Source organism: Cloeon dipterum, chromosome X (assembly GCF_949628265.1).
Source record: "Cloeon dipterum chromosome X, ieCloDipt1.1, whole genome shotgun sequence".
Lineage (NCBI taxonomy): Eukaryota > Metazoa > Arthropoda > Insecta > Ephemeroptera > Baetidae > Cloeon > Cloeon dipterum.
The window spans coordinates 27,540,652-27,565,015 of record NC_088790.1 but is presented as its reverse complement, the minus strand read 5'-3'; the positions used below and the strand labels follow the sequence as shown (position 1 = coordinate 27,565,015).

Sequence of the window (24,364 nt, the reverse complement as noted above, 5' to 3'; positions counted from 1 at the left end):
TTAATTTGCAATCAAATAAATCATTAGGTATATAGCAGCAAAAACTTTAATTGGATTCTGATTTGAAATTCTCATGTCGTTTTAGTGCTATGAATTATATCTAATTTATATTATTATTTGCCATTTTTAGAAAAAAATTTAAATAATTCTCGTAATTCTCATTGTCTCAGCACAACATGGGTACCCGCTGTGCAGCGGAGTCGTGCCGTTTGCCTACTTTCACGCGCACACAGTGCTGCCCTCGAGTGGTGGGCGTGGCAACCGGCTGTGATGCGGGTGCGGGCGTTCAAGGCCGCGGCGCAGACGCAGTGGCCGGTGACGAAAGTGACGAGAGAGACCGAGGCGCCCGCCGCTTGGCAGGCACGACGACGGCGGCCGCACATTGACAAAGTAGTCGCAGTTCAGTTTAGCTTGAGCAAGCGGGCGTGCCGATCGTGTTAGTGCGCGTGCAACCCGGTTCAACACAGACACACCTGCCGAATCGCTGATTGCTGTCGGCCCGACTGAAAATGGCGACAGAAAAGACCAGTTTTACGCCCGAGGAGCGGCTCGAGATGAAGGAGCACTTTGACCAGGTGAGCGCGGCCGCCGGTGGCCATCTAACTGGCCGTTGGCCTCGGATTGCGTAGGCTGCCGGGCGCGGTCCACGCCCACCTCGACGCTACTACTTGCCCAGTTTCTGCCTTATCGCAAAAAAAGACAAAAATGATTCGTACCCAATCGCCAATCGTCACCGGCGATTTGCAAAATATTGAAAATCGACGCATTTTTCCCATTTTTCCGGCTTGCTCACTTCACGGAATTCTTTCTTCCTTTTGAAGGTGGCACAGGGCTTTAAATTAATTCTAACTTATTGCAAAAGCCGGTCGATGATTTGCAAAAAAATTACCGCTCCTTATTTGGCAAAAACATTTATTTGCAATGACGTAGGTTTCAAATGGGTATTCTATTTCCTCGAATATTTTGACTAACGATAAATTATTCCGTTTGAAACAACAAGTTTATCACTAAGGCAATATTTTTTTTCGTTTTTGAAGACTAAAAAATATTTTTTTACATACGTTTTGCAAAACAAAATATATTTTCCTAGTTGTATGACTTTAAACTTTATCACACACGACCGAAATTTAAAAAAAAATACCCTCAACGATTAATTAAGTAGCCTTATTTATTACTTTAATTATTTGTTTTTGTTTAAATTTGGTTAGCGGGTGGATAATGTCTTTTGAAGTGTCCATTAATTTATTTTAAGCGTCTAAATTTCAAATTTTCCCATTTAAACCTAAATCTCAAGTCGGTCTTCAGCTGGGGAAAGATGAAAAAAATTGCTAAAACGTTTGTATTAATTAAAACAAAATTATTACTATTCTAAACAAATTAAATTGACGAGAACCTTGTATATTTTTCAATTATTAAATTTAATCTCAAGCACTAATTAAAGAGTGCATCGCAATAATTTATGGTGCTGATCCCTTTCTCATAATAACAAAAAAAGACGAAGATAAATTGCAGGTCACCAAGTTCATAATAAGGACAACGAAATAGTTTCTTCTCACTCTGTGTGTGTGCAGGGTCGGCTGGCCGCTCTTTGTTGAGATTAATTGGCCGCCGTGGCAGATTTACGGCCGCTGTGTGCAGATCGAGTGCAGCTCATGTTTATCTCTCGCGTGTTTGTTGGCATTGGTCCTCGACAGGCAGGAAAATCGTGACCCCTGGTGCCACTCGCGCACGAGCCGATCGCAGGAAGGCACTCCAATAAAACTGGTCTCATTCTTTAAATAGCAATTGCAGTCGTCAAATTGAGGAATTAAGGAATTGTTATTTTTATTGTTCTTTGGAATGATTTCATTAATAATATTTTCTTGCGTGCCACAGATTGAGAAAACAAATAGCATGAATATTTTCAAATATTTTTCTTTAAAAAATAATAATACAGAAAATGTTGACGGACTGGAACTAATAACATATTTATTTAACCAAAAGAATTAGTTTACCAGTCACAGGAAATAAGAATTTTGTGTGATTATTTTTATTTTATTTGCCTTCCAAACGTTTTATCACATAAAAAATGATAAAAATCTATTTGTTTTCAGCTTTGGAATTATATTTTGATGGGGAAAAGATTTTAAAATAATTTATTTCCTTGAAATTTGGTTAAATTTGACTAGTGAAAGCAAGTGGTGAAAAAACCGGGTGGTAAGATGCAACCCTGGCCGAGAAACCCTAAGTGTTCGAAGCCGCCAACAGATGGCGCCACCGTATACTTTCGATTTTAAGGCACTTCCGCTGTGATTTCAGACTCAATCTAGCTACTGTGCATTCTTCAATTAATATGCTAATTTTTGACGTGCTGAAAACCAAAATCGGTTCAGCCAAACGCCGTAGAATCGTGAAAAACTATTTTTTGAAATAAAAAAATCTTTTCCAACGTTTCTACGGCGAATGGCTGAACCGATTTTGGTTTTCAGCACGTCAAAAAAAAGTAAATTAATTAAAAAAAAGCAAAATAGCTAGTTTGAGTCTGAAATCGCAGCGGAAATGCCTTAAAAACGCTTAAAACAAAATTTTTAAGAAAGTCTGTGGTTGCGCCATCTGTTGGCGGCTGCAATAACTAAGGGTTTATGCAACTGGTCAATTGATTTTTTAAATTAAATCCCTGTTAGTAATTTTTTTTTGTAACAATTTTAAAATGTTTTTTTCCATTACAATTTAAAGACAAAGTTAAAACTAATTAAAATAAACGTCTTACTTGGTGAACTGAATGGTAAAAGCAGCATATAAAATCATTAAAAATTCTTGAGCTTGAATAAGGCTACATCCAAATATGACTGGTCAATTATTTCAATTGAGAGCAAAGAGCAATCATTCCAAATTATTTTTATTGTTAGTGCTCGCCTTCTTGCAACCCTTTTGCCAGCGATAAACCATCTCCCTGTGAAATAAATATGTTTGACCTGGTTTGTCCGTCGTCGGAGAAAGATATATCAGAGAATTGAATAAAAAGCTGGCGCAGTGTGTGCGCGATAAAATCAGAAAACAGAGAGCACGCTTTTGGCCGATCCAAAGTCATGAATCTAATACACACATACAAATAAAAGCAACACCCATGCCATGCCATGCCAGAGCCGGAGAAATACAAGATGCACCTCAAGCCGCTGCTTTTTGTCGTGTTTCGGAGCACACACACACACATATGCGGTCTGTCCGAGACCTTTTTCAACGGGCATTGTCTCGACGCGCAGAGGTGTGGCTCGCCGGACCTGCTTTTTCCCCGAGGAATGTGATTTAGCGCATGGCTTTTCGTCTATTTCGGATGCTAATTCGGCCCGACCGGTTTTCTCCTGTTCCTTTTTGGGACCGACACGGTGTTTAAAAACTTATTTTCGTATGCTAATTTAGATTTAATTACAGACCATAAGTGAATTACTTTGCAAAGCTTTTTTAAAAACATGTTTGGATATTAGGGCGCACTTTAAACTGTTAGGGAAAGTTTAATTGAATAACATTTACATGCAACAAGATTGGTTTTTAAACTAAAATTGTGAAAAAGCTTCCCAATTGTTAAAAAAAACAGGTGAAATTTTCCCAGGTTGCCGTTTGAGTTTCCTTGAAAATCACTAGCAGCTAAATTTATCTCATAGTTCGCACTTTGTTGGATAGAAGTTGGAATCAAGCTGTTTATTATTTTTCGAGAAATATGGCACGATCTCAAATTCGACTGTTGTTTAGTCCTGATTGGATTCTTGCACATTGTTGAAGTAAATTGTTGCTCAATTCCACGATTAAAGAGGAATGATAATGGAAAAGCCTGGAAAATGCTTGTTGCCAATGCATAAACTCGTCCCTTACTAGGATTCAGTTTAAGCCTAAATTGACCTAAAAAGCAGTGTAATTTTTTGAGAAAATTGGCTGGAAAGTTACCGAGCTTTTCAAATGGTAATGGCTGTCTCCTTACTTGAACTCCGATTTAATTTCAAAAGCAAGAGTTTCCCCAATAAGTGGCATACACCGTTGAACAGATCTCGACGAGAGGAATCGGAATATGCCAAGAAAATATGTTCAAGCACTGTAAATTTTGGAGAAAATTGGCAAAATTTGGATTTTTACTGTAGGAAGGGCCGCTTTTTATTATTGCAAATTGTTGAACAAATTGTTTATGGCATCCAACAATTCAAATCATTTTCAATTGTTGCCCTTTATCATTCCACTTTAAACGCATTCAAATATTTTTAAAGCTGGAAACATTTTTTCTGCTCAATTCTATTAATTTACAGATGATTTTACTTATATAAAAGTACCAGCTATTTGTTAAAAAAATCAAGCCAATTTTCCTATTCCTTCGAATTGACACCGCACTCTGAGCGTTCACTCCAGTGCTCCCTCAATCTCATATTTTGATTTCTTTTCTCACTGCGTGGCCGGCGCGGTGCGGTGCGGTGCAGGGCAGCGTGGGTGTTTATGTGCTCTCTCACAGAGATCTCTGTCCGGGAGTGAAAAAAGAATGCAGCAGCAACAGCAGCCGTTTCTCTCTCTCTCCTCCGAGTCAGTCACTGACCTTTCCTTTAAGCCGCGACTCGCTCTCGCCGGCCGTTCGCGTGATATGGCACCGCGAGAATACATAGAAGAGAGATGCTGAATATCATTACGCCGCGTGTTGCTGCATTTTATATACATTTTCCGAGGATGACGACGCCAACCGAACGAGCCTATTAATCTGCGCCCGAGGAGAGAAAATTGCCGGTAATCAGCTCGTTATCTGCCGGCCAGAGAATTCCAGCCGCGCTTTATTATTTCTCGTGCTCGACTTTGACACTCGCGCCAGTGATAATCGTTTCTGTTGAAACTCGTCTGCAGTCAGTGTTTTTTATTTTCACAAAGGAAATACACGGAAAATTCAGGTCAGCTGCTCGTACATTGAACATGCCAAGTTAAAGTTTTATCTGCAAGGACTGGGAAAGCAATAAATATATTTAAAAAAAACTTGGCGCTGTGAAGGCAATCCAATATATTTTTGATTGAGAATTTTGAAGAATTTCTCGTATTTTTTGGCCTCTATTTTTGATAACAAATCAGAATGGATAATTTGAAAGCTTTTTACGAATAACTTATTTTTAAAGTGGAATGATAAAGGGCAACAGTTGAAAATTATTTGATTTGTTGGATGCCATAAACAATTGATCGATAAACAATTTGTTCAACAATTTGCAATAATAAAAAAGGACCTTCCTACAGTAAAAATTCAAATTTGGCCAATTTTCTCCAAAATTTAGACTGCTTAAACATATTTTCTTGGCATATTCCGATTCCTCTCTTCGAGATCTGTCCCACGGTGTATGCCACTTATTGGGGAAACTCTTGGTTTTGAAATTAAATCGGATTTCAAGTAAGGAGACAGCCATTACCATTTGAAAAGCACGCTAACTTTCCAGCCAATTTTCTCAAAAAATTACAGTGCTTCTTAGGTCAATTTAGGCTTTAACTGAATCCTAAGGAATGAGTTTATGTATTGGCAACAATCATTTTCCAGGCTTTTCCAGTATCATTCCTCTTTAATAATTATTACAATCAGAGTAATTGCAACAAAATAATAATTTATGATGAATGCCAAGCATTTTCTCAGACAATGAACTCCTCGAGACACTCGTTTGACTCGTTCCATCTCCTAGCTGTCACATGCATCACGCAACACTGCACGGAATTGGTGAAATGATTAAAAGTGTCAGAGTTCGGCGAGCAGCAAATTCAGCGTGAGCAATTGAATGGCTCGCTTTCGTAATATATAAAAGCAGGATTATAAACACATTTCAAGCCGAGTGAAAAGAGTGAGTTCGTTGCCGAGTGTGCAGCCAGCGGTGAAAACGATTCCAGGAGAACAAATAATGGAACGTCCGATGATATATACGTGTGCATTGTCAAAGAGCTCGACATTCTCGCTGGCATGCGCGCAAAGTGCACTTTTTTAAGGTCAGCTACATCCGAGTGAGTGAAATTGAATGTCACCTGACGCCAAGCAAATAAACGAATGTGCACGGACGACTATTTAGACAGGCGGTCAACTTTTCACGTGCGTGCCAGACAAATGAAAGTGAATAGTAGTTTCTCTTTGCATTTGAATTCGTAAAAAAAGAAACGGTCTCGCAAAAGAGAAATTCCAATGCGCTTCAAAATTTTGGCCTGCAAGGAAATTGTAGTTGTTCAAATCAGATTTGATATATAAATAACCACTGGCTTTAAGGAAATTTCGGACCCGGAAATAAATTCTTATCAATCAGGCGTGTGAATAATTTTCCTCGGATTTATACATTGACGTAGTTTTGGTTGTGATGCAGAAAAAATAAACCTATTTAGCCGGCGCGATTCAAACTGTCAGGTGACGCAACATTTCCCGGAGATAAAAATGCGTTTACACGCACACACATATGATAAGAAGGCCCCCAGCAGCCAGTGGTATAAAAAAATATAAAAAGTGCCGCTTGCAACCCACATAAAAAAGGCAGTCAGCCCTGATATCATTGTTCTATATATTATGTAGGCGCGATATTTTTGTAAGAGGCGACAAGTCAACATGCCCATCGTGTTTCAATAATTCAAGCGTGACTGGGGCAGTGGAAATTTTATTCAATTGCGTTTTAAACACGAGAAATAAACAGTTACACAGTGTAAGTGAGGTTTCATAATGTCTCTAATTAAATTTCTGTGACACATTTTCCAGTCGTGTCTCAATCTTAATTTTATTAGACGACCAAGAACAAGAAGCACTCTTTTTTATTTACTTACTTGCCATTGCCAAGCTGTTCTGCGCGTTGGGGCTCTCAATCAATTAGAACCGATGACGGTGTGCATTTACATTCCAAGCTCACGTGCACTTCTTCCAGCTTTAGACATAAGTAGCAGCTTAATGGCGAAGCACTCGCGTCTGTAAAAGTTTTCACCTCATGCTCACGCCATATAATCCCTTGGAACACAGTAAAAACATTCCGGCGAGATGTTCGCTGGTTCAATTAATCCTTTTATAGGCGTTCTTCTGCTGATAGTAATTTATATTGACATTCAACTACCTCACTGTTTAAGCTTGTAGATACGCATCGACGTAGTGAAATTAAACAACTATTCCGAGCACGCACGGTCCCAGAGCTCATTAATTATTTGCATTCCATCATCTGGCGAACGTGCTGCCAACTTCGCGGAAAATTAATGGGAAAAAGGCTGAGAGAGGAATCTTTCCAATATATTGACCGGCAAATTACAATAATTCAAGCTCCAGTTCTTGCCAACTCCACATACACGCATAATATAATTTTCTGTGTTTTGCCTTTGCGCACATGGCGTGCCGTCAAACAACAGATGTTTTTTACGGTGGGTGACGAGTCGTCGCTCATTTACTCACACATAGGCATATTTACCCGGTTGCATTTCTCACCGCAGTCGGAACGTGCGAGTTATTGTGCAAACAAAAGTGTGAACACCATTTCGGTCGGTGGCGGCGGCAGTGTTATTTTTTATTTGTTATTATTGCATATTGCGGTTTGGCGTATTTGCTGCTCACTATTCATCGGCTTCTTCTCACTCTTTCGACACACTGCAAACAAGGGAACAATGGCAAAAAAAAGAAAAATTCCTGCGGAAACGCCTTGAAGGAGACAGTCCTTTCAATAAGTCGCAATACGCGCGGCTCGGAATTTTTAATTTAAGAATGAAAATATTGTGCAACCGCAGAAAAATAGGAATTTCTGGGGCTTTCCAAACAACTCGTATTTTTACTGAATATTATTTTCAGTCATTATCAATTTTAAAAGTTTCTTCTGCCATAAATTAAATTTTAAGTCGACAAACACAGATTAAAATTCCTGACCTACTCGTCAACAGAATTGTTATTTAATATTATTTCTTCTTTTTATTTTAAAAAAAATCAACTGCAAAAAATGCTACCGAATATCTCTATGCGAATTATTTTGCGAGTATGAATGAACAATGACGCCTCTTTATAATATTTTCCGTCTAGAAAGTTCTGTTTTCTTCATTAAAAGGCTTGGTGAGCATAAAACCATTTTTTCTCGGTGTGTCAAGTGCAAGTTGTGCAAACCGAGTTGTTACTCATGCAAGCAGCGTGATAAATATTAACATTAGATGCTCGTGTGTGACTCATGCTTCTGGCTTTGTAATTGAAAGCCTTCCCTCTTTGAACCAAAAATTACGGAGTCTGGAGTGGAACCCGTGAATGAATCAGCCACGGCGCAGAGGCTATAATATGGGCTTGCCTGTTGACGTCACGCAGTTCGCACAAATATTTGCCTGCTCAGGTGACGCGACGTCCCGCCGTACCTGCTTTTTCTCGTCTCCAAGAAAAGGCAGGTGCCGAACGGCCGAAAGGAGGCGGCTGCCGGAAGTCATGGAATTCAATTTCCTCCCAATTCTCCTTTGTGTGCCAAAGTAGATCACACGCCGCCGGCCGGGGGAACTTTTTATTTTCGTGCAGGACTTCCTTTTCAAGAGCAGCGCGCCTCCGTTTTGCTAATTGCGTGCGCGCATATTTCCCGTAATTGCCGCTAATGAGAAGAATTTCAGAGTGAACGTCTCGCTTTCGCAGCCGCGAAACCGCAAGACGCGCGTCTCGGAATTTGCTTATTTTTATTTCATTGTTTCTCGGAATTTCGGCACAAAATAACACGGTATTTTTACCAAATTCGTGAAATGAATTTCTTAGAAAGTCCTTAATTGAATCACCACTGATTTAAAATAAATTTCCGATCAAATCCGAAACAGTTGTTGTGGTCAGAGGCAATAAATAACGAAACAACTGGAACCGACCCTATAAACAATCAATAACATGCACCGCAGTAAAAGTTGTTTTGCATCCTAATCAAGATGGAGAGAGAAAAGCCGCTTTTAACAATTTTTATTCACGACAAACAAAAGCAGCACATCAGCGGAGAAAATCAAAATTTTCTCATTTCATCTGATAAATAATTTGAGCCGACGACCCACGCGTAGGCAGCGTTTCTCCTTCTCCCGAGTCACGAGAGCTGTATAATCAAAATGTACCATCCAATTGGAATCAAACGCCGAGTGACATCATCTGTTTAATGATAATCAGAATTAATTAAGCACACCTGAGTGCTGTCGGCTGCGGCTGGTGAATGAGCAAACATACATTGTCTCCAGCACCAAATAAGCCGGCGAGCCAACTTGTTCCCGTTGAGTCACTCACCTTTTACAAAGTAGTGAATTTTATTCCAATTTGAATCAACAAGTACATTGGGAAACATTTTTTTTTATTATTTCTGGTCCAGGTAAATCATTTCAAAGCCGGTGACTAAGTGTTTCGGAATATAATCGAACATATTTTCACTAGAGGACCGGTTTGAGGTTTGATAATTATATTGTGCGCGCGTCCAAAGTGGTCCTCTGATATTTTCTCCGGTTTTCGGCCTGTGAGCATAATTGTGCGCCGCGGGGGTCTCACTTCCTAATTCTGGACAAAATGCTCAATGCTCGCCTATAAGGAGAATTCTAATTGTGGTTCTATTCGTCGCGGGAGGCTCACGCGGAGGAAAGCGCTGCGAGTGGGACGTAAAATGCACTAAATTTGGATATTTCTATTCAGCCTTTTAAACTTTGTTGACACTGAATGATTATAACCTTATCTCAATGCGTATTCTCTAAAAATGGGAGTCCCAGCTGAAATGTTCTCAAGTGTTATTTTCAGGGAAAAACATCGATTGCACTCTTAGAGACGAATTTCCAACACAAGACGGCGTGAGATCAATAATTTAAATCAATCTTGGAAAAATATAGACAAACCCTTGCAATTATCGAGGAAAATTCTGAATTTTTATTGTTGCTTTTTTATTTTCAGGATTAAAATTCTTTAAATAATATACGCACTCAAGTCTTAACAGAAAAGTTGTTGCTCATAAATTTAAAATCATTGTCTGGCCTAGCCTTCGACTATATACAAACCAATTGTGTTGGAAAGCTACTGACTGAATCGCTGTTATTGGATTTGTCACCACATTGACGTAATGGAGACGAACGACGTGGCGCGCATAATGCAATCTCAAGTGTCGCGAATGGAACGGTGTTCCTGGAATTAAACGCTGAAAAGTTCGCTCGCCATTTACAACAGCTGTCGATGCCAAACGATGACTGATCGGTCCACTGATGCGTGTGAGCCATTCACACTTACTTAGCATACAACCAGAGCAATTACCAGTGCATTACACTACCTCCGGTTTTACCCCATCGCAGCCAACGGCAATTTCATTTTAAACGAATATTATCGGCATTAAATTTTTGCAACGTTCGAAATCTCTAATTTTTAAAAGATTTTGATTCCTTTTTTAGAGATCTATCCAGCGGTTTATGTCCCTTTTTGTTGTGAAATAAAATAAGATTTCAAGTAAGGAAGACAGTCCTCACCATTTGAAGAGCATGCATACTTTTTAGCCTTCTTTAATTTAATCCTTGGGTAAATCGCCTTGCTCTTAAATACATTATATTTCACCCAAAAATGCGTGATTAATCTTGGGAATTTTCGGTGGATTATCCCTTTTTTGCAAAAGTCACGCGCCAATCTTGGCAAACATTAGATTGGGTGGCGTTTATCGCACGAGCACAACTATTCTGGTCTCGCCTCTTTTTATTTAAATAGCAGAGAGATAAGCCATCTAGCAAACGTATTTACTTGTTCTTTCCTCTTCCTCCTATATCGATTGGTATATATATATAATTTTCGCACAATGCGACAAACGAGCACCGCCCTTAAGTGCCTGCGGACGCTTAAAAAGAGAGCTGATAAAAATGCAGACCGCATGGATTAAAATATACGCGCACTCTCGCCTTCTGGCTCATCGGAGGATGTTGTTCGTGTGTCGTGTCGACGTCGACGCCGTGCTCGGAAAAGCCACTGCCTCTTCCTGTGATAACGCTATTTGTTTGCTCTTGTCGTCCTCATTAATCAAAACCACTCCTTCTAAGGCTTTTTCTAATTTTATCTGTCAGGGAAGCACCACTTTTTCACAATTATTTCCTCTCCATTTCAAGTCTGATTTAATTGTATAGTAATATCAGAAACTGGCCTCTCGAAAATCATTTACGGGCCTTAAAAAGATGTTTTTGGATCCATTGGTTGGTTAATAATTGGTTTTTCTCTTGGATGGATTCAAACGGTTCCAAAACTTTTTTTGTTCGTGATTGTGGCGTAAAAGGAACAATTTCAGTAGGCTTTAGAAACTTAAAATCATTCTCTTGTACTTTAAAAAAAATAAAGATTGTGTCTAAACGATTTAAAGAGGAATGATACTGGAAAAGCCAGGAAAATGCTTGTTGCCAATGCATAAACTCGTCCTTTAGGATTCAGTTAAAGCCTAAATTGACCTAAGAAGCGCTGTAATTTTTTGAGAAAATTGGCTGGAAAGTTACCGTGCTTTTCAAATGGTAATGGCTGTCTCCTTACTTGAAATCCGATTTAATTTCAAAACCAAGAGTTTCCCCAATAAATGGCATACACCGTTGGACAGATCTCGACGAGAGGAATCGGAATATGCCAAGAAAATATGTTCAAGCACTGTAAATTTCGGAGAAAATTGCCAAAATTTGAATTTTTACTATAGAAAGATCCTTTTTTATTATTGCAAATTGTTGAACAAATTGTTTATGACATCGAACAATTCAAATAATTTTCAATTGTTGCCCTGTATAAATGTCTTTAATTTGGTAACCGCAAGTGCAAATATTTTATTTTTAAAATAATTCCATTAATTTTAAGCATTTGCATTGTATAAATTTAAAAGTATTAAAAATAACCGCCAAAAACTCTTTTACAGTTCTAAAAAATCCGTCTCTTTAAGTATTGATCTGGTCTGACGTTTCTCAAAAAATTAATTACTCCCTTGCTCGCAATTTTTTCCACCTCCGCGGCTTAATACAATTCCCATTATATTTTTTTCATTCATGCTCTTTTTACAGCCGCAAGGAGCAAAAAGCACAGTTGTGAATCGACGGTTAATTAGGAGCGTGATAATACAAAGCGGTCGGCTCTGCGAGAACCACGCGGAGGCAGCTCCAAATTATGTGTGGATTCGAGCGAGCGTGCGTGCGTTGTTCTTTCTCGTCTCGACTCGAGAGCGGTGCATACGAAATGATTAAAAAGCTGCAAGCCGTGTGAAAATAATTTCACCGCCGCGCGGCACATCGCGGACCGTTTTGTAGCACTGCTCTTTCGTTTTGCTTATGGGAAATTTCACACAAGACGGCTTTTAAAACGCGCCAGCCGTGCAACGCTTCCAACCTGGCGCTGCATCAATGGAGACTTTGAATTGGTCTCACAAGTCAGAATTCTGATTATTCAGTAAGAGTATTAGCTGAGGTTGCGAGTCGGATGCTTGATTTGCACCGCCGGTGGGCAGATCTTCTTACGCAGACGTGTCACGCTTGACATTTTTTCACCGCAGGAAGTGAAAATGTGCACTCGTAAATGGAGGAAAATTTAAATTTAAGCGTAGAAGCGAAAGTTATTGAAAAAAAAATGTATGTCGCAGTGAAGTGCTCTGATTTGTGATTTAGACCCGGGTTTACCTACTCTTCGTGATAATATAATCGTGATTAGCCGAGCTTCACATTTGAATTTACTTGTCAATAATGTATAGATTAAAGTTAAATTATAGATAAATCTGTCAGTAAAAGATTTAATCCGATTTTTATATCTGAAAGTAGTACATTTTTTGAGTTAAAAAATTTGACGCCATTTTTTTCCATCGCAGATAAAAAATTAGCCACACGAAAGAAACAATTATTTGTTTAATTTATTCCCTTTTAAAATTCAGGAATGATTGACTCATTTTTTATGTACAGCTCTCTCCCTCGTGTGGGGTTTCAATTTTATTTTAAATAAACATGTGCCTATATAATAGACCTATTGTCCAAGTCTTTAAAGGAGCAACCCATTTTGTTAATCGTCCCTCTAGATATCGATCAAACACTGCACTGCATGGGCAATTACTGCACTCCTTGTTAAAAAAGCGTCATCCCCGTTTCCTGTCTCTGCGCTAACATCGGCCATTAAGATGGATGGCAGATTGTCCTTTCGTGTCTCAGGCCAATTTTTCATCTTATCTTTGTCGCGACTTTCCCTCTCATTCACAAGAACTATAAATCAAACGCCCCCCGTTTTATTGGCCCTTGAGAATTGCGTATCGTGATAAATTATTTTCAATTGTGACTGGGTGAGAATTTTCTTCTCTAACAAAGTGCTCTTCTGATTGTTGGCAGATCGACAAGAACGGCGACGGCGCAATAGACCTGTCCGAGCTGAAGGACGCGCTGGACAACTGCGGTTTCAAAATTCCCGGATGGAGAGTGCGACAGATGATCGAGGAGTACGACGACAAAAGCCAAACACAGCACCGCGGCCGGTTATCTTTCGACGAGTTTGAAAATGTAAGGAAAATTAAATGGAATTTTAATTGTTGAATGGAAAATGGTTAAACGAAAAATAATCACCTTAATTAGAATGACGAAATCAAAACAGGTGACACTCAGAGTTAAGAATCATATGATTATCACAACTTGACCTGAAATACTTTTATTCTATTTAAAGTGTTCCTAGAATAGTTTTGAAAATTTAAAATCTAATCAATTGATCGGCATGCCGTAACGAGAATTTCTAGGAAATAAATGATAAAAACTCATCATTTTTTTAGTTGAACTATTATCGGCATTTTTTTAAAACGCTTGTTGGCAGTAAATTGTTGTTAATCGCCAATAATAATGACAAGTCTTATCACAACTCGACCTGAAATACTTTTTTATTTAAAGCGTTTCAAGAAGAAAATTTAAAATCTTATCAATTGATTGGCATGTAACGAATTTCTAGGAAAATAAATTAAAAAACTCATCATATTTTTCATCATAATTAATTCCGAAAAGCAATTAGCTTTTACTTAATAATCTATCCCATTAACTATTTGTTTTAGTTACAAAATTGCGATAAATTTTTACCATGTTGGATTTTTTTAAATAATTTTAATATACATATTTGTTGTATATTGTATATAGCTGTGCTGGGACCTGAGATCGAAAGATGTGGCGACGAGCTTCAAGCAGGTGGTGTCCAAGAAGGAAAACTTGGAGACTCTGGGAGGCATGTCGACAGCCTCGAGCGAAGGCACCACCCACTCAGTGCGCCTGGAGGAGCAACTCGCCTTCTCGGGCTGGATCAACTCCAACCTTGGCCACGATCCTGACCTCAAGCACCTCCTGCCAATCGATTCTGAGGGAAGACTGCTCTTTGACAAAGTTAAAGACGGAATCCTGCTTTGGTAAGCTGCTAAATTAATTAATTAGTTTACTAATTATTATAATTTTACAAATAATTGTCTGTGGGAGAAAATAAAATTATAGAAATTTTTTCAATATCTATAAGGTAAAGCCCCGTATGTGAGTCACCTCCGCTTGTGTGACGGTTGAAGCGTGATGCGCCGGGAGAGACCATGCAAGAGAGGGGGGAGAACTTTCGAGCTCTTCGGGAGATGGCGTGCTCGAGTTTTCTATTTTCCCTTGAATTCATTTCAATTTTTTAATTTAACCAAAACGCTTGCACTCTTTAAAAGTTAACCATCATCTTCGCCAAATTACTGCCTTCAATTTGATACCAAAATGTCGAAAATCGATTAAACGGGGGTTTAACTGTTGTTAAAATAAGCGCCGAGCGGCGACGGGATTGTGTGCCGCGCCGTTCGGCCAGTCTCTCTCCGAGCGCTTCAACGGGTATCGCTTCTCGGCCTTTTGGCTAAGATCAAAGTGTAGTATCTGTTCTTATCAGCTTAATATCTGATACGACTAGCATTGCTAGTCCAGAATATTAAACTGATTTTTGGAATTCGTCGGGATGCTAGGGGCTTGCTCCACTCCTGACACGGGTTGGCCTGGTATTGCAGTACCGCCAGGATCGGCCCACCATAATAAACCAATAATAGCCCTTTCCCCCTAAACACCTCATCCCTCTGACTCATCGGAGGTAAAGGTAGAGAAAAATGTCCCGTCCTACACTTATCTCATCGAGATATCTGTGGCGAGTGACCGTGGTTCGGTAAAACCCGCATTTTTCTGGAAAACCCATTGCATTACACAAAAATTAACGTTTTTTTCCCCTGCTATTTTCCGAAACGCGTGCATTTTTATTGAAGATAAAAAAACTCATGATGGACAACAACTAAAAACAGGGATTTTTACAAATCAGTGAAAATCCCACTGGTTTTACCAAATTACTATACATTTTAACACATCTAAATTTTCCATTTTGGCGCGAAATGTGACCTTTTCGAGGTTAAATTCGGAAAAAACAAAACTGGTGGGTTTTTCCAGCAGATTTTTTTGCGCATTGCAAAACCCTGCAAGTGACTCTTTCTATATTGGCATATTTTAATGAACAAAAAATGCGTTAAAGCTCACCTCTAATTTTTTTCTTCTTTCTTCTAGCAAAATCATCAACCACTCGTGTCCAGACACAATTGACGAGCGCGCCATCAATAAGAAAAACCTCACTGTGTATACGAAACACGAGAATTTGACCCTCGCGTTGAACTCGGCGCAGGCCATTGGCTGCAATATAATCAACATCGACGCCCACGACCTGTCCAAGGGAAAGCCTCACCTTGTGCTCGGTCTTCTATGGCAAATCATCAGAGTAAGTTAAAATTAGAAACTCGACTGAAACAGTTATTTACTGAAATTTAGACGGTCGATTATTTTAACCATCAAATGAGAACAAAACATGCAATTTTAAGCTAAAAAATTGTCAAAATCATCTTAAAATTCTCAGGGTTTTTTGCCCACTGGTTTTAAAAATTAACTATTACCAATATCTGGCACAAGAATTGCTAGGAATTAATTTTTTTTCCATTTTTCCCCTGTAAAAATCTAAAATTGCTGTTGGATTAGTTAAAATTTCCTCTACTGTGCAGATTTTTAATTTTTTATATTGCCTTATTTTTATTGATATCACAATTTTTCACGCAAGAAACTGGGAAAAATTGTAAAAACTGGTTTTTACCATTTTTTTAAAACCCTGAAAGACCTTAAATCAGTTTGTCACCGTCTCTATACTCTTTGTTTCTTTTTTTATAATTCAAGATTAATTATCCTGTCTGTAATTTCAAAATCAAACATATTTTAATGAGAAATACCTCAACAGATAGGCCTGTTCAACCAAATCACCCTGGAGCACTGCCCAGGGCTGACCGGTCTGCTGGCCGACGGCGAAAAAATCGAGGACCTGATGAAGCTGTCCCCGGAGCAGATCCTGCTGCGCTGGGTCAACCACCACTTGGAGCGCTCCGGCACGAACCGCCGCTGCAACAACTTCCAGAGCGACATCTCCGACTCGGAAATTTACACATACCTGCTCAAGTCGATCGCGCCCGGAGACGCCGGCGTGTCCATGGAGGCGCTGATGGAGCCCAACCTGACCTCCAGGGCCGAGGTCATGCTGCAGCAAGCCGCCAAACTCGGCTGCCGCAGCTTCGTCACGCCTTCGGACGTCGTCAACGGCGTCTACAAGCTCAACCTGGCGTTCGTGGCCAACCTGTTCAACAACCATCCAGCCCTGGACAAGCCTGAGGGAGATATCGAGGGACTTGAGACCATCGAGGAGACGAGGGAGGAAAAGAGTAAGATTATCTGTTTAATTTTAATGGGTAAATCGGAAACGTGCGCATTGTAAAATTGGCGAACACTTTTGCCAAGCTTGTTTTCTTCATTTTTCATATTTCAACTGTAAAATATCATTTTGAACTTAAAAATAATATTAGAAACCATTCAATGGTGTCAGCTTGTGTGAAAATGTAGAAATAAATTTTAAATTAGAAAAGTGGCATTTTTAAAAGGTCTTTGTGACTTAATTATTTTGAATTAATTTCAAAGTGAAAACAGTTCCAGATCTAGATGCAAAAGGAATTAATTTTAAATGCTGGGCTGGACCTTAAAGCACGCAAATTTCACAAAATCATGCTGTAATTCAATTATTTGCCGCAGCGTACCGAAACTGGATGAACTCAATGGGCGTCGCCCCGTACGTGAATTGGCTGTACTCAGACTTGGCTGACGGCCTCATCATTTTCCAACTGTATGACATCATTAAGCCAGGCATTGTCAACTGGAGCAGAGTGCACAGGTAATAAAATTATTTTCTATCAACCTTGGATACAAGAACTCGAACGGAATTAACTTATTTCAATAAATTCATTGGATTTATGACGCTTCACAGGAAATTCTCAAAACTGAGAAAGTTCATGGAAAAGTTGGAAAACTGCAACTACGCAGTGGAGCTGGGCAAACAACTGAGATTCTCGCTTGTCGGAATCGCGGGCCAGGACTTGAATGACGGAAACGCCACACTCACCCTCGGTACGTTTTTAAAAAAATAATTTTATTAGACAGGCGCTAACCATTTAAATTCAGCTCTCATCTGGCAGTTGATGCGAGCGTACACCCTGTCCATCCTGACTCAGCTGGCAGACTCAGGAAACCCAATGGTTGAGAAGGAAATCGTCAAATGGGTGAACAACAAACTCAACAACGCAGGCAAGACCAGCTCGATAAAAAGCTTCCAGGTTTGTAGAAGAAAGCTATTATTGATTAATGGCGAAATTTATCTGACTGGTGGTATTTTGCAGGATTCGAGCATTGCCAACGCCAGGGTTGTCCTGGACTTGATCGACTCGCTGAAACCGGGCACTGTCAACTATGATCTAATTAAAGAAGGTGGTACTCAAGAGGTGAGAAAAAAAATTATTAAGCAGCTTCCATTTTAGAGTCTGTGATAGCTTCAGAATATTTTGTGGGAAATGGCATATTTGTTCAGCCTTATTGATTTTAATTTTACGTTGCTAGGCTGAAAGGGAGAGAAAAAAATATTATTATTATTGGAATATAAATGAAGCTACAAGTTGTTTCCGCCTCTAACTATAAACAGAGCAATTAACGATAATTTTGGCTTGTTGTTGAAGTCTCAAACAGTCAGAATATACATGAAATGTGCGTAATATTCCTGAATCAATCAGAAGCAAGTAGCACAAAAATTATGCAAGGGTTTGGATTAATTTTCCCATGCGTCAGATTTACTGTAAGACACCAAATAAGCACAAAATTATAGACCAAGACTTGAGTCATACAGTAGAAACCATACAGTAGTTCTACTTCTGAAGCCTGAAACTTTTAGACATTGTTAAATTTGCGTGTGAAGGTCTGACATTATTCAACGCTTCCTTCTGTTGTCATAAATTAATGTTTTTGAACCAAAATTCTTTATTTGATGAGGCAGTAGTTTTGTACAACATTTCTTCTGGGAAGAAAGTAATTCTAGTTTGCTTTGGTCGCTCTTAGCATTAAAATTGCAAATTTTTTAATATTGTTGAAAAATCAATCTTTGATTATTTGGAAAGTTGTTTCGATTTCCAGACAGATTTGAGCAGATCCTGTTAAAAAAGTGTGTCTGTTGGAGAATTGAGGAAATAGTTTAGGTTAAATAATTCCATTTCATGTCAAAAACAAACAAAATTTGCCAGTTTAAACCACCAGATTTCAAAATCGTCAAAAATAATTTATTGTTTTATTTTTTACAATGATAGAGCTCAGCAATTAAGTTACAAGAAGTTCCTTTTTTGCTGTAAAAGATCTATTTTCAATCAAATTTAAAATCAGGGTTGCAAAAAACCTGATTTTTTAAAAAATGCAGTGCAGTGGTAAAAAGCGTTTATTTATTTATTTATTTTAACCAGTTTCTTGCAGGCAATGTTTGCACCTCAGTTTTCGATAATTATCTAATTATTAGCTCATGACCTTGACTTGAAAAATTGTTGGAGAGATTTTTTGAGAAATTTAGGCAGCAAATGGCAATTTAAAAGAAAAATCTGCACAGTAGAGAAAATTTTGACCACTCCGATCGCTATTTTAGATTTTCACATGCGAAAAATGGAATAATTTAATTTCTTACGCAAGAAATTGGTAAAAATTTACTGGCATAAACCGTTTAGAACAACCCCTTGTTTAAAATAAAAATGATTTGATTCCAGGATAACCACGCCAACGCCAAATACGCCATCTCGATGGCGCGAAAACTGGGTGCCAGGGTGTACGCCCTTCCCGAAGACATCACCGAGGTGAAGCCCAAGATGGTGATGACCGTCTTCGCGTGTCTGATGGCCACCGACTATATTCCTAACATGGACAGCGTGAAGCCGCAGTAAAGCATTTCACTCGTTCACCAGTTACCCCACTTTAAAATTAAAACTGAAACGACTAGTTAGTAGATTTAACCGGCTTTTCGTCCCCATCATCCCACACGCGTAATTTTTAGTGCCAGATGTTCTCATCACCGTGCGTTTCGGCCACAAAGCGTGTTTGACCATTTATAAAAAAACAAAATCGAACCAAATATAGAACTGTGTCATACATTTAACTGTAAACATCGGGAACAGCACAAATTAATGAAAAAAAGGCATCGTTTTGTGATCATTTTCGCCAGCAGGCATGGAATCTCGAAAGTTGCATTCCGGTTTCGCGTGCGTATTTTTGTAACGGTTTTGCAGAGGTGCTTTTTGATACAGAACGCCAATTTTTTAGTAGGAAAGAATGAGCTGTGTGATGAATTTTGTGCTATTCTGGCTCGAGCATAATTTTGGGGTAGTTGCGTACCATTTTGGAGAGTATTAAGAGGTTGTAGATCGCGTAATAAATATTTAGAATTAAGCACCAAGTTCGTGATGAGAACAAGTGTCAAATCATTTGAGGGTGGACAAGTGAACCGGGACCGGTGCCCAATGGAATTAATATTAATAATAATATCTATGTAATTGATGTGCTTTTTTGTAACGCAATTAATCCATTGTAGTCGACTTTTGCTAAATCGTAAAAAGCCATGCGTCCATCCTCAATTTTTTGCTGAAGCAAATGTCGTTTTGAAATTGTGGCTGTTATTGGATGCAAGATATATCGTAAGTAATGCTTTTCTATATCTAGGAATAATACATTTTGTACTAATCGGCTGCATAAGTGATGATAAATATACATTGTAATCATTTCTTCTTCCTTGCTCTTCTGTCATTTATACACAGCACAATAATTACTATGTATTTATTTTTCTGCAGATGACCTTATTTTTGGTGTAAATATAACTTGTTTTTAAAAACTATTTACGCAAGACCTAACTATCTAAGAAGCGGAAAAAATACTTAAGTGAAATGACGTGCGAACCGCATTGATTTCCGTTGGGCGTCAAAAGCATTTCCTCTTTTTTCCAGTGCCATTGGCATTTATCGAGTTCATACAATTTTTTCTACAAAGTATGCCGCAGATTTTGCAATTTATGATGAGTTTTGCAAGTCATTAACAAATTTTATTTTTCTTGTGTATTTTTGTTTGCAGGAACATATTTGTGAGAATGCAATAAACGTTTGTGCAATTATTATATATATAAAAATGTATTTATTTCAATTTAAATAATATCCATTTTAATCAGCATCAGTCATAATCTTAGGAAATTTCTTCTCAAGCCCGGACCATGACGAACCCCTCCCTGGTGAGCCTGTAAACGCATCCGACGCACGGCTGGCCGGGTCCCTCGATGGGCACATTGTTGAAGTACCTGAAGCTGACGGACTCGACGGGCGTGAGGAACTGGTTGCGGTTTCCAAGTCCGCCGCCGCCGTTGTTGTTGTTGTCGATGTTGTTTGAGGTCGAGGTTGAGGTGGCGGGTGGTGTGTCGGTCTGTGGCCCCATGTGCCCGTACCACGGCCCTTGTCCGGCGTAAAAGGGCTTCTGCGCCGCACTCATGGACGCCAGCACAACCAAGATGCACGCGATGACTGTCACTTTCGAGATCTGTGAACAGAGAAATTTCTTATTATTTATTTACCCTTCAAAATTTCGCAAGAATGTGGTTTTGGAGGCTCATTAAGGTTTGAACAACTTTGCCAAAGGGCGGTTATGTTGACTAATCTTATTAGCCAAAGATGAAGAAAAAGGTATTAAATTCATAAAAAATTAATGTTCAGCTTTTTTAATCCTAATTTTTCACATGCTGTTAATTAAATTGAGAAAAATCGCTTCGGTTAGCTGTAGCTTGAATATTCAAATGTTATTTGTTAAGTTTAAATAAATTCGTCTTCAGAATTTTCATTAGAAAACTCGCGAGAGTGCGTATAGCTAGCTAAATATTCTGTGATATTTATTTATCATTGACTTAAAATTAAAATCTAGAATATATAGTTATAATCCACCTTAAACCACTATATTAAAAACCAAATTATTGGAAAATAGTTTGCGAGCATCCACAAAATGAATTTAAAAAGAAAAAAAAGGAAAGTAAGAAACCTTCACTTACCATATTTTCGTTTTTGTTTTTTCAAAAGGCGAAATTGTAAGTTGATGAAACCGCGAGCAGAAGACGAGTGAGCAAATTCGAGCGGAAACAGATATTTATATTAACGTTCAGCGCTGCAAACTTGTCCCCTCCTCCTTTCAGCACAGCAGGCGCGCAGTAGGTTCAGGGAAAATCCATTGAAAAATAAAAAATGTGACGCGCGAAGGAAATTCGACCCAGGAAAGAAGGAAGTATAAAAGTGGGTGGCACTATATAGTTGAATTACCTCAAGACCAAAATCACGGCTTGATTCAAACGTAATTCAAACATTTTAATATATATGAGAGAGCAAGTCATTAACAAATTTTGTTTTTGTTCTTGTGTATTTTTGTTTGCAGGAACATTTCTGAGAATGCAATAAACCTTTGTGTATAAAAACTCGTATTTATTTAAATAATATTCGTTTTAATTAGTAATTTCATATTATAAAATTTTAGGATAGGAAATTTTCTCTTCTCGGCACTCTTCAAGGCCTGACCATCACAAATCCGTTGCTGGTGTACTTGTAAACGCATCCGATGCACGGCATGCCAGGTCCCTCGATGGGCACATTGTTGTAGAATCTGAATCTCACGGACTGGACCGGCATGAGGAACGGCTTGCCGTCTCCAAGTCCACCATTGTTGTTGTTGTTTGAGGTTGGTGTGGTGGTTGGTGTGTTGGTCTGGGGCCCAGTAGTCAACCACGGCCATCCGCCAGTGTAGCCGTTGTACAACGGACGCTGCGCCGTACTCATCGACGCCAGCACCACAAAGACGCACGCGACCACTGTCACTTTCGAGATCTGTGAACAGAGATATTTCTTTCATTACATCTTCATTTTTTGGTGCGCTCGGGATAAGATTTTTTGGGATTTCATCCCACCTTTAAAATTTCGCAGGAAGCATATTCAAGAGTGAGCAGTTTTTTAGGTTCGAACAACTTTGACAAATAAGGACAAAAGGTGGTTACGTAACTATTTTTGCAGACGAAGAAAAAGATATGTAAATTCACCAGTTGCATAAACCCTAAGTGTTCGAAGCCGCCAACAGATGGCGCCACCGTAGACTTTCGCTTTTAAGGCACTTCCGCTGCGATTTCAGACTCAATCTAGCTTCTGTGCATTCTTCAATTAATTTGCTAATTTTTGACGTGCCGAAAACCAAAATCGGTTCAGCCAATCGCCGTAGAATCGTAAAAAACTATTTTTTGAAATAAAAAATCTTTTCCAACGTTTCTACGGCGAATGGCTGAATCTATTTTGGTTTTCAGCACGTCAAAAACTAGCAAATTAATTAAAAAAAAAACCAAAATAGCTAGATTGAGTCTGAAATCGCAGCGGAAATGCCTTAAAGCCGCTTAAAACAAAATTTTTTAAGAAAGTCTGTGGTGCGCCATCTGTTGGCGGCTTCAAACACTAAGGGTTTATGCAACTGGTCAATTGGAAAAAAAATCTTAAAATAATAATAAATGAACAGGTGTGAACTTTAAAGTATGATATTTCACCTATAAGAAAATGCGTTGTTAATTAAATTGAGGAAAATCGCTTCGGTTTTAGCTTTAGATTGATTATTTAAATGTTTTGTTAATATAAGGTGAAAAAAATGCATTCAATAGTTATTTTTCAATGACCTAAAATTTAATACTAGAGAGTATAGTTATAATTTACTTTTAACTACTATTCTATTAATATATAAAAATGACTGGAAAATTGTTAACAAGCAACAAGTCATTCAAAAAATAAAAATGGAAAATATTGAAAGTAAGAAACCTTCACTTACCATATTTTCGTATTATTTGTTCTTTCGTCAAGATATATATTAAGTAACAGCAAGTTTAAAGCTGATGAAACCGCGAGCAGAAGACGAATGAGCAAATTTGAGCGGCAACGAATATTTATATTAACGTTCAACGCTGCAAACTTGCGCGCAGGTTTAGGCAAAAGCAGTCCGTCGGAAACAATGTGTGACGCGCGGAGGAAATTTGACAGGCCTCCTAGGATAGAAAGGCGTTTCATTTTGGTTAATTGAATTACTCTATGCCTGTTTAAAATGTATACATTTTATTGTTATGGGTTTTAAAATGGCAGGATGGAAGAGACAGAGAGCCTCTTTGTGGGTAACCCCAAACCACACTGTCGACAATCCAAGGGCAAACTGCTTGGGTTTTTAATTGTGCGCACTGGAGTACGAAAATAGACGAGTCAAAATTTCCAAATTGATAATTTGAGACGCTTTTCTAACATCTGCGGTGTATGAGGTCAACGAAACAGGGAAATTCAATGTTTAATCTGATGTGAATACGGGAAAAAACACGAAACGCGTTCTGCATAAAATTTTGATAAAAACTGATAAGATGGAAAAGCCATGCTTTTCATTAACGCACTCTAGAACACACGAAATGTTTACACTATGTTTCTTGTATGTATATATTGTTATTGAAATTTTGTTGTATAAGACTAATTTGTAAATGCGCGGACAGAAATGGAGGAGCTTCGATTATTTTTGTACCGCTGTGTAATACTAATAAAGAAATAAAATTAACGTTTCCGTCTTAACAATTCCAATAATGTTTTGTGCTTTAATTAATTATTTTTTGAAAGCCCATTAAAAATTTTAATTTCAATTTTTCCGTTCCTTTCTATTTATTGAGTTTGCGGAAAGGGAAAAGAATCAGTTTCGTCTGCACGCGCGAGCTGGGGCAGATCAGACCAGACATAGGAATAATACGTATCGTCCTGGTCCCGGCAAAATTGCGTAACTTTCAACAACCAAACGCGAATTTCCTTGTTGCAAGAAAAGGCCAACAATCAATTCGACAATGAAAATTTGGGTGTTTGTTGAACGTTGCCCAATTTTGCCGGGACCAGGACGATATTATATATTAATGAGTTAATCGGCTGCGTAAGTGATGATAAATACTATAAATACGTGTCCACAATGGTAATCATCTCGCTTCCTAGCTCTT

At 38.6% G+C, this 24,364-nt stretch overlaps 3 protein-coding genes and 1 non-coding gene across 4 annotated transcripts; 2 read left to right on the top strand and 2 right to left on the bottom strand.

Moving 5' to 3' along the window:
• The first annotated feature begins 357 nt into the window (after positions 1-357).
• Fim (plastin-2 Fim) lies at positions 358-20,476 on the top strand. The gene is made up of 10 exons (XM_065493204.1): positions 358-575; positions 13,270-13,437; positions 14,056-14,318; positions 15,478-15,685; positions 16,193-16,667; positions 17,032-17,170; positions 17,264-17,403; positions 17,458-17,609; positions 17,673-17,774; positions 19,071-20,476. The coding sequence occupies exons 1-10, from the start codon at positions 510-512 to the stop codon at positions 19,242-19,244; spliced, it is 1,887 nt and encodes a 628-aa protein (XP_065349276.1). The 5' UTR covers positions 358-509; the 3' UTR covers positions 19,245-20,476.
• Positions 14,769-14,961, top strand: LOC135947585 (U2 spliceosomal RNA). The gene has a single exon (XR_010575672.1). It is a non-coding gene; the product is annotated as a U2 spliceosomal RNA (small nuclear RNA).
• LOC135945484 (uncharacterized) lies at positions 20,459-21,496 on the bottom strand. The gene is made up of 2 exons (XM_065493211.1): positions 21,380-21,496; positions 20,459-20,877 (listed from the first exon to the last, which is right to left on the bottom strand). Exons 1-2 carry the CDS (start codon positions 21,380-21,382, stop codon positions 20,545-20,547), a joined length of 336 nt encoding a protein of 111 aa, XP_065349283.1. The 5' UTR covers positions 21,383-21,496; the 3' UTR covers positions 20,459-20,544.
• A 378-nt stretch (positions 21,497-21,874) lies between these two features.
• LOC135947090 (uncharacterized) lies at positions 21,875-23,793 on the bottom strand. Its single transcript, XM_065495663.1, has 2 exons — positions 23,179-23,793; positions 21,875-22,202 (listed from the first exon to the last, which is right to left on the bottom strand). Exons 1-2 carry the CDS (start codon positions 23,179-23,181, stop codon positions 21,885-21,887), a joined length of 321 nt encoding a protein of 106 aa, XP_065351735.1. The 5' UTR covers positions 23,182-23,793; the 3' UTR covers positions 21,875-21,884.
• Between the last annotated feature and the right edge of the window lie 571 nt (positions 23,794-24,364).

Bases quoted from the DNA above. Each gene is read 5' to 3' on its own strand.
- Fim (XM_065493204.1), top strand. From the start codon at position 510: ATGGCGACAGAAAAGACCAGTTTTACGCCCGAGGAGCGGCTCGAGATG. The intron at 13,438-14,055 runs GTAAGGAAAATT...TATTGTATATAG, and splicing joins CTTTCGACGAGTTTGAAAAT to CTGTGCTGGGACCTGAGATC. The intron at 17,171-17,263 runs GTAATAAAATTA...GACGCTTCACAG, and splicing joins AACTGGAGCAGAGTGCACAG to GAAATTCTCAAAACTGAGAA.